Source organism: Ruditapes philippinarum, unplaced genomic scaffold (assembly GCF_026571515.1).
Source record: "Ruditapes philippinarum isolate M1 unplaced genomic scaffold, ASM2657151v2 ctg19692_1_1_1_1, whole genome shotgun sequence".
Classification (NCBI taxonomy): Eukaryota; Metazoa; Mollusca; class Bivalvia; order Venerida; family Veneridae; genus Ruditapes; species Ruditapes philippinarum.
In genome coordinates this window covers 1-10,095 of record NW_026857860.1, presented here as the reverse complement: position 1 = coordinate 10,095, position 10,095 = coordinate 1, and the positions used below count along the sequence as shown (strand labels likewise).

The window sequence follows — 10,095 nt, the reverse complement described above, 5'->3', positions numbered from 1 at the left end:
AAACTTTTCATTACCCATTGATTTCATTGCCGGGTATGTTTTTAAAATCTTCCATTTATCAAATATAAAAATCTTTTGTGATTTCGTGAGAAAAGAGATTTGGTATATTTTAAAATTAAATGTGTTTTTTGAAATTAAAAATTAGTTTTAAAATGAAATTTCATTTTGTGGGACTGTCATTATTTTAGAAAAAAGTTTAAACCCCATTTTCCACTTCAAAATAAATTTGACATTTAAACATAAAAATTTAGGGTTGTTAAAGAAAAAAACGTAAAAAAAAGTTTTTTCATACTATTTATGTTTTTTAAATTTATTAAATTTTAGTAGTTGGTTAATTTAAACATCTTTGAATAAAAAGTAGAACGATTCTAAATAAAAATAATTTTACATGTTCATTGGGTATGTGATTGTGCGTTTTTTATGCGTACCCAAGATAAGTTTTTTATCTGTTATTTGCCCCTATTTTGGCAATTTCCGTGTGTTGTGAGGGTTTTCAAAAGTTAAGACTTCTTTTTTACTTACATTTTTTTACTTTTAAATAAAATTTCAGAGTCAAAAAATCTGGAGGCTTGATTTTTTAAAGTTTTGTTTTTAAAATGTTTTCGGGGGACAGGGGGGAAGGGGATTGAAAAAGGCCCAAAAGCTTTTTCAGAAAACTTTTGTAAAAACGTTTTCTTTTTGTAGGATAAATTTAATGAAAAGAGGAAACATTTTTGACAATGTATTTGGTGCAATTTTTTTAAATTTTTTTGGGGATTGAAGCATGATTTAGAAGGTCTTGTTTACACAGTATAAAACGGGAATATAAAATGACAGTTGAAATATGCTACATGATGCTGTTAGATTCATATTTTTAGGTTTATTGATTCACGTCCCTCTGATATGGTCTCGATAACCAGATGCGATGAAAGTGAAATCACAGAAATGAATGATACTGTAAGAAGAATTGTCCATGAAGCGAATATCGTTAATACGTTTGGTAAAAGATGGCCAGATTTGCCAGATTTCATAGACATAAAATTTGGACTTCCTTATTGCACCTACGGTATTTCACCTATTTATATTTACATGTATAATCGCAACACATACTAATATGCTGCACATAATGGACGCCAGAGCTAAAAAATGAAAATGTCTTGTGAGTCTTTCACAGCTCAAATTCCTGACGGGATTCCAATGAAACTTCACAGGAGTGATCAGTACGATTTATAATTGTGTATATCACAGGCAGGCTTCGGTTTGCCGCACAAAATGGCCACCTGAGCAAAAATAGAAAGATTTAGTCCGGCTTGCACAGGTCAAACTACTTGCTGGATTTCGACCAAACTTCACTGGAATAATAAGTACTATACCAAGTTGCGGAAGACATATTTTTGTGACAAAATCCCTTCATGTTTAAGAGTGCAACATCTCCTATGCCCCTAGCTCGTATAGGCAAAGTAGGATACTTTTCCAAAAATGACATTTTAAGTTGTGTACCTGCAATATCCATCAATTCTCTGAATATATATTTATTTTAGATAAATATACTCAAGAACGCACTTGCGAAAAGTAATATTCTTGCCTTCACCATAGATTCAATAAATAGTGCTGCTTATAGATTTAAACATGTTTCACCCTGTTCCATGTAGTTAGAAAAACTACGAGCGCCAGCCCAAAAACCTAGCTTTCGGAATTTTATCCTTTTGTACGTTTTCATTTTTTAAGTGAATGTCATGTGAGGGTATTTAAGCTAGAACTGTCGCAGATTTAAATTTTTTTTGTGGAAATATCTTTTTTAAATCTTATCTTCAAACATCATAATTGAATATCAAAAGCTGTACAACACTAGTATTATTTCGAATTAGCAAATTACATGTCAGGTTCATTGAATTGTGTTTTTTAGCTCACCTGTCACAAATTGACAAGATTGGCTATTGTGATTGCTTTTCATCTGGCGTCCGCCCTGTCTGTTAACTTTTACTTAAAACGGAGATCTCCTAATAAACTGCTGAGCCAATTTCATCTTTACTTCACAGAAATGTTAAATTGGTGTTCACCCTTGAAAATTGTTCAAAGAAATTTAATTCCATGTGAAACTCTGTTTGCCATGGTAAACGAAAAAAAAACTTTAACAAAACCCAAAGAGCTAGAGCTTAGATATTTAAAATGAAACATCTTTTAATAGGGTCTACCAAGTTTTTTCAATTAAAAACATTGGAAATAAAATTGGCTTCGCCCGGGGGGGGGGCAATGATTTTCATTATATGTGAGTGTCTACCAAGTTATTTTTTTTTTTTTTCAAACAAAAGCTCTCTTGGGTCTAAACTGGTCCAGCCCCGGATTGATATTGATTTTCTTTAGATGTATGTATTAAAAACTAATCTTTTTACACATGCACTATTTCAGACACAAATATGAACTATGTGATATCAGTTTAAGATGTAGATTTTACATCTGCTTTTGTTTATAGTTTACAATGTTACTTTTTCCTTGTCATGGAGAGTTTTTATATACAGGTGAGCGATTTCAGGGCCCTCATGACCCTCTTGTTTTTTGTTTTATTGCTGAATTGTTGTTGTCGTTGTTCTTTTTATTGAGGTACAATTCTGGCTAGATACGTATTTAGCACGTGTTGATTTGTTTTTTAATTATTTAAGTTAATTAATTGTTTTTATCTCTAAGATTACAATGCAAGCGTTTTTGGTGAATTTTTTCATTGTGAAAGAGACGACAAAATCATACCAGAATCGATGATTTGTATTTATGCCCTAGATGCCAGCGGTTACCTGACTGGATGTAGATCTGGAGACCATTTACAAAATTGTGGTAACGAATATATTTATCAGATTAATAGTTCTCAATTGTATAAAAACAAGATATGTTTGTAAAACATGTATGCCCCCTATCGGCAGCCAAGTAGTCATGTGATTAGGTTTTTATGCATGACTTCTGACTCAGTGAACAAACAACTAAAATGGGTTATCTAGTATCTACTGGTCACAAGGTAATAATTATTGTGACCCCATAGGTTGTGTGCAGCAATTTAAGTTATTACACATCTTACCAAATAATATATGCATAAATTTTATGAATCATGTAGGCCTCATTAATGACAGCCAAGTTGTTATATTACATAAAACCTTCAAATATGTATACCAAAAGCATTTTTAGTTTAATATAAAAATATCAACCAAGGCATTTTGAGTTGTTGAGTTATTGGTCAGAAACCGTCATTAAGGGTCATCTACTGGTCATGACCAATCATCATACCAAGTTTGAAGTTCATAGGCCTAAGCGTTCTTTAGTTATTAATCGGAAACCGTTTTTACCTACAAGGTCGATGTGACATTGACCCAACATCAATAGGGGTCATCTGCTGGTCATGACCAATCATCATACAAGTTTGAAGTTTTCTAGGCCTAAGCACTTCTTTGAAGTTATTGATCGGAAACCATTTTCACTACAAGGTCATGTACTTGACCTTTACCCAAAATCATAGGGGTCATCTGCCGGTCATGACCAAGTCCATCATTACCAAGTTTGAAATTTCTAGGTCTAATCATTCTTTAGTAATTGATCGGAAACCGTTTTTACGTACAAGGTCAATGTGACCTTGACCTTTGACCCCAAAATCAATAGGGTCATCTGCTGGTCATGACAAATCATCAAAGCAAGTTTGAAGTTTCTAGGCCTAAACGTTCTTAAGTTATTGATTGGAAACCGTTTTCACCTACAAGGTCGATGTGACATTGACCTTTGACCCCAAAATCAATAGGGGTCATCTGCTGGTCATGACCAATCATCATACCAAGTTTGAAGTTTCTAGGCCTAAGCATTCTTCAGTTATTGATTGGAAACCGTTTTTACCTACAAGGTCAATGTGACCTTGACCTTTGACCCCTTGACCCCAAAATCAATAGGGGCCATCTGCTGGTCATGACCAATCACCATACCAAGTTTGAAGTTTCTAGGCGTAAGTGTTGTTTAGTTATTGATCACAGAAACCGTTTTTAACTACAAGGTCAATGTGACGTTGACCTTTGACCCTTGACCCCAAAAATCAATAGGGGTCATCTGCTGGTCATGTCCAATCACCAAACAAAGTTTGAAGTTCCTATGCTAAGCGTTCTTTATTTATTGATCGGAAACGTTTTAGCTACAAGGTCAATGTGACCTTTGATCTTTACCTGTTAACCTAAAATAATAGGGGTCATTGGCTGGTCATGCAATACCATACAAGAATTGAAGTTCCTAGGCTGAGTTTCTTTAGTTAATGATCCGGAAAAAACGGTTTTTTATTTACAAAGTCAATGTGACCTTTGACCTTTGACCCCTTGGGACCCCAAAATCAATAGGGGTTATCTACTTGTCATGACCAAGGTCACCATTACCAAGTTTTAAGTTCCTAGGCTTAAAGGGCTCATTAGTTATCACTCGGAAACCATTTGTCTAGGGACGGGACCGACAAAAGCAAGTATACCCCCTCTTCTTTAAATGGAGGCCATAACAATCAAAGATATTTTGTGTGCCCGGTCCGTTTCCTCTTTATTTTCCAACTTATATTAAAAGTGTTAATTTTTTTCACGTTAGCGGGAATAGGCCCCTCCCGTTTTTATTTAGGAAGAAGAAGCATTGTATTTTTTGCGAAAGGAAAGAAAATACATGATTTTAGTTTAATTTAGTGCATGTTAAAGAATTTTGCTTGGGACGGAGTAAATGCATGTCAATGGTGCTTTTAAATGTCCTCCATGTTCATGTACAGCAGGTGTGCGGAAAACATGCCGTCATGTTCACTTGTTTAGTTGTGGTGCCATGTTTCTCATGTAGCTGGGTAGAACCCCTTTGCCGGAATTTGATGACCCAAAGTGAAAGTGCATAAACTTATGACCAGAAATAAAATTGAGAATTGCATATTGTACACATTTTCTAACATCTATTGCAATTCTTTCGAGTTGAATTTCTCGGATGGATATTTTGAGATGTGCATACCCAAAGGCAAAAATAAATTCAATGTTTGGTCTTCCTAATACATCATATTATGTGTTCATTGATGTATTAAATTCTAAGTGTAATGTACACTTTTGACAATACGACAATTTCATTTAGATACATATTCGAGGGGTGTCCCAGAATTACGTGGACTTTTGCTGTAACTCAAATACTACTGAAAATAAAAACAAACAAAATTAACATGAACAAAATGCAACTTTATTGCATTAGTACAAAAAATTTCAAAGTTGTCCGGCAACCTGATCGTGTCTGTGGGCAGGGTAATGAGACAAGGGGTAGCGGGGCTGCGGGGGCAGTCCATTCCGACGTTACGAGGTCATTCCGTGAGTCGCATTGGGTTGTTAATAAATGCGTGGCGTCGAAATGTCTGTTTTTCTCGCCATTGTCCCGCCGCCTAATCAATACACCTATGGTGTCGATACATCCACTGGTCGTACACCGCCCTGTTAATAATAATAAAGCATACTATTAACTTTTGTTACGATAATAGTGTTAAAGACGACGGTGATAATGCTGACGCCGAATTATTATTATTATTAAAATTATTATTATCATGCGCACTGCTTACTTTAGCAGTTTGAGTTCACTTTCTTAAAAGCTGAAGCGGATAAATTGCGTTTGAAATTATAATAAATTGTGATTAGCTTAATCTTTAGAACTCATTATTTTAAACACAAAATTATTGCTTACCTTTGAATAGTGGTCAGCATTGACCTTGGTGTAACGCCTGTCCCGATCTATGACGTCCTTGACTTCCTTAATTGACGCCGCAGTCAATGTTGACTTTCTGCCACGACCCTTGTCGTCTTCAATGTCCTCTCGGCCGTCTCGAAAACGCTTATGCCACTTGAAACGAGTGATCGACAAGAAACAGGAGGTCTCACTTTACAGCTCTAACATTTCCTGCGTCTGTGTTGGCGTCTTCCCAAGATTTACACAAAACTTGATGATAGTCCATGTTCCGCGTAATCCGTGGACGTCATTTTTTGTTAATATCAAAGAGCAACGGTTGTCAGTTGTCCGCTGGTAAAAAATAAACGGAAACAGCTATGACGTCAAATTTCAAACGAACGTTCATATGACGTCACTGCATATGCTTACGACGTCGCACCATTTTTTTACGTATAAATACGCAAGATATACGAAAGTAAAGACAGCTTATTAATACAAAATATTGGACTGCCCCCGCCCTGCGCATACTGGTTACTATTGCGACGTAAAATATAGAGAAGCAATGTTAGAAATTTAAAAAATAATGGACATATTCATTAAGGATATGTTAAGGTATTGTGTACAAATTTGCTAAGAAATGCATTAAAAAAAAAAAAAAGTCTATAGCAAAATTCCACGTAATTCTGGGACACCCTCGTATATTGTACGTTGGCCTAATGGTTAATGTTCCGCCCTTTGGATCGAAGGTAAAGGTTCGAGCCCCAGGGGAGTGTCAATTGAAGGTGGGACACGTTCCGAAATGGCGCGGCGTGAGTCGCAAGGTGTTAAAAAGAAATTTTTCCCCTTTTCTATCCCCCTGGCGTGGATAGTGGTAGAAGTTTGGGGAATAGGGTATGCAAATTTGGTTTCATTAATTAGAAATGGTGCCCTTTATAGAAGAGGTCACGATAATAAAATTACCTTTACCTTTTTTATTCGTGTACATTGTAGTGTTCTTTCAAATTTAAAAAAAAAAACAAATTTATAATTCAAACTCCAAAAAAACCCATTAAGAAAAGCATTTTAACCTCGCCCAAGTATCTTTTTAATTCTTTGTTTATTGCGCTTTGTTTGCTTTTAATTTGTTCTGTATACAAACAATTTTAATGAAGCTTTCTTTTGCTATACAAGTGTGATAAAATTATTGTCAAAATATTAGGGGGGATAATTGGTGAAGTTTAGTTTTCGTACTTTTTGTAAGGATTCGTTTACACTGGCATTGAGCGTCAAATTTCGAATTTACAACTTTGGCTCTATTAAGATATAAATATCACCAGAGGTTTTGTGAATTATGAATATTATGTGTGATACTTTTTTCTCAAAGATGCACACTGTTATTTGTTTTACAGCAGATGATTTCGCAAGAAAATAGTTTGGTTATTGTTTTGCTTCTTTTTTTAATCTATTAACCACTGGTCCTTAAAAAGAGAGAAAAAAGCACAGATTTAAGAAGTATGCATCAATGTACAGAACTACGTATATTATAAAAATATAAATGCTTGTAATGGCGCCATAGGTTCTCCCTGACATACACTTATTACACAATTTTGTTTAAAATTTAGATTGAACAAACACCAATCTTACTCTTTAGTTATACAACGTAACTGTGAAATTCTGCTATAATTTTCTTAGTTTTTAAAAAAGGGCCGTGTGTTTAAAAATCTGGAAACAAAGTGATCCCTCGGAAGCATTAATCATAACAAAATTACATAAAAATTGCAGACTCGATTTGATTGAGTCTGTACATAAGGGATAATGAATAAGTGCACATCGCTCACGCCCCCTAGCACCGGCTTGAGCGGTACTCATTCCAAGCTCAATAGTGCTGGATGAATGATCCGAAGACCAGAAAAATATAACATATATAAAGTCTATGTTTCTGTTTATTTGTTTCCCATTTTGATCTCATTTATTTATATTATTAATATGTCGAAAGTTAAAAAAATATGACTATAATAACCTTATGCACATAAAAAGAAAACGCCTGATTTCCAATGAAATTCAATCGATGTAGTAATGAAGACAAAATTCTTCTTGTCCTTAAAACCTTGATAAATATTAAGATTCCAATTGCAATAATAAAGTGTATTTTACCTCTCAAGAATATTTCGTAAATGTATTTAAAACAATATTTTGATAATGAGCTTGGAGCAATATATAAAAGAAATGCGAAGAACTAATATCTTGAGAACTATCGAAAATAACTTGACTAGTAGCCAAAAAGAAAATGTAAGTAATTTAGGGTTCATGAGTTTGAAGCTTTAACACGGCAGCGAAAGCAAAAACGTTCTTTTATATCATCAATCGACAGCTTGTCACTTTTGAAACTTATCACATCATCACAATATTTTTATGATAACATGTAATGTAAATGAATGCACTTGGACATGTTTTTTAAAAGTCTTGACAATATATTCTCTGTAAAAAAATTATAATTACACTGAAGTATAGAATTTATTAGAAATATGCCCTATTTTAATGTTATGTAATAAGTGTAAAGCAATGAGAGCAATGAGGGATATTAAAAATGAACGTGCAATTACATGTAGTGTAAGTAAATTCCGTCCAATACTAATAGGAAAAAAGAAATAGAATAAGAAATGTTAAGTCAATCACTTCTTTAAAAAGTGCTTTGCTTAAAACTAATTGTTTGTATTAAATTGCAACATTTTCATTTTATTCATTTTTTGTTTGTTTATATGTTTTTGTTTTTGTTTTTTTGTTGTTTTTTTTTCAGAAAAAATCATTTGTCCTGAAAATACAGTGAAATGTCCTGGAAGTTACTGTATCGAGCAGAGATTTCTATGTGATGGGCATATCGAATGCCCTGGAGGAGAAGACGAACAAGATTGTAGTAAGTGATCATAATTTATAATAATTAAACGTAACACATATTTTTAATTTGTGTAGATTGATGTATGTCATCTGTATTCGGCCAAAACAATTTCGTGCGTTTAAGCTATGCCTTTGATTGTCCATCCGCCACAAAACTATTTCGAGTCCCCTCTGAAACGTTAAGTGTAAATGGAAAATATAATTGGAAGAAATGTTGCACATTCAGATAATGTGTCTTAGCTATGATTCTATCTTTTCGTTTGCTTTTGAACCTATGCAATGAGTTGAAACTATTGTGCAGAAATGTTAATATAATAACCGTGGCTTTAGATTGTTCAGATCAACGTTTAGGTCGTCATTCAAAATAATCTGCATATGGGTATTAAGGGTCACGACTGTCAGTTCGCGGGGCTATATTGGATTATAAGTTTAAAGACATCGATGTTAAGGGTTAAACGCCACGTTTTACGTTGTTATAACGTCTGCAGAGTCCGAGGACGGTTGGTCGGGCTCGGGCTCGAACAGTTCCGAGGTACTGTGGCAGACTTTTACACGAAATACGTGGTTGCAGCTATTATGATAAAATTTAAAAACGAGATCATGATGTATATATATACAACATAAACTATTAATCCTTGTGACTTGAACGGGTATTTTTCACTCTACATGTTTAGTATGCGTTTTTAAATTTTTTCCCGGGGCAACATTTTTGGAACTCGAACGGAAATTTTCGAAATTTTAATTGATTCTAACAAAGTTTAACTTTGGAGATATTACTTAACTAAGAAATTTTAAACATAAATTACTCTGACTACCGAAAAACAGGCCGCCCTAGAATTCCTAGAATGATGATTCAGATGCGGTAAGCAGAAGATCAGTGACAATCGCTTTGAATGTAGATTCAATTTCAGAATCGGTTTTTTTTTTTCAAGCACGCAAGGTTTAAAAAATCAGGCATAAAACTTATTTCGTCAAGAAAACATTAAGAAATTGTATCATATAAAATCAATAAAAACGTTTTCTCATATTCATTTTGGTGCTTTCCATTGTTTGTAAGTTTAAACTGAATGAACAGATTCTATTTGTTTACAATGGACTGTTCTGTCCGGTTTCTAAAGAAAGGGCGACAACCAAGATTAGCGGCGATGTCTATAGCGCCGTATTGGCCAGCATACTTACTTGAATGCTGCTCGCCGTTTTATGCGAACTGAGGCCTCGAGTCAAATAATTTCAATATAACAAGAGCGATGGAAGTCGTGCACATTTTTGTTTGTTTTACTGGGCGCCTGTTGTAGTTGCGCATAGGTGCGCGTAGGTGAAACCGGGCGTCTAACAAGATGCGGCGTGACTATGTTGACGCATGGTTTTTGGTCCCGTTATCACATTGGGCAATAGGGAAAATAGCCGATTATTTATGCTATAATATATAATTGTCTGTTTGTTACACTATATTAATGCGTTAATTAATAAGTAAGTTGAACTGGTCTCATTAATGCTTAGAATGGCGTTTTTATAAAAAGGGATTAAAATACGCCGAGAAGAAATACAAAGTTGAAA

The 10,095-nt window shown here is 34.4% G+C and overlaps 1 protein-coding gene across 1 annotated transcript; it reads left to right on the top strand.

Annotated features, from left to right (window-relative positions):
- Positions 1-778: 778 nt before the first annotated feature.
- LOC132751266 (low-density lipoprotein receptor-related protein 2-like) lies at positions 779-8,557 on the top strand (the record flags this gene model as incomplete). The annotated part of the gene is made up of 3 exons (XM_060741421.1): positions 779-1,045; positions 2,665-2,808; positions 8,441-8,557. Coding segments are annotated over exons 1-3 (424 nt in total), but the record flags the coding sequence as incomplete, so codon positions are not given.
- Positions 8,558-10,095: the final 1,538 nt, after the last annotated feature.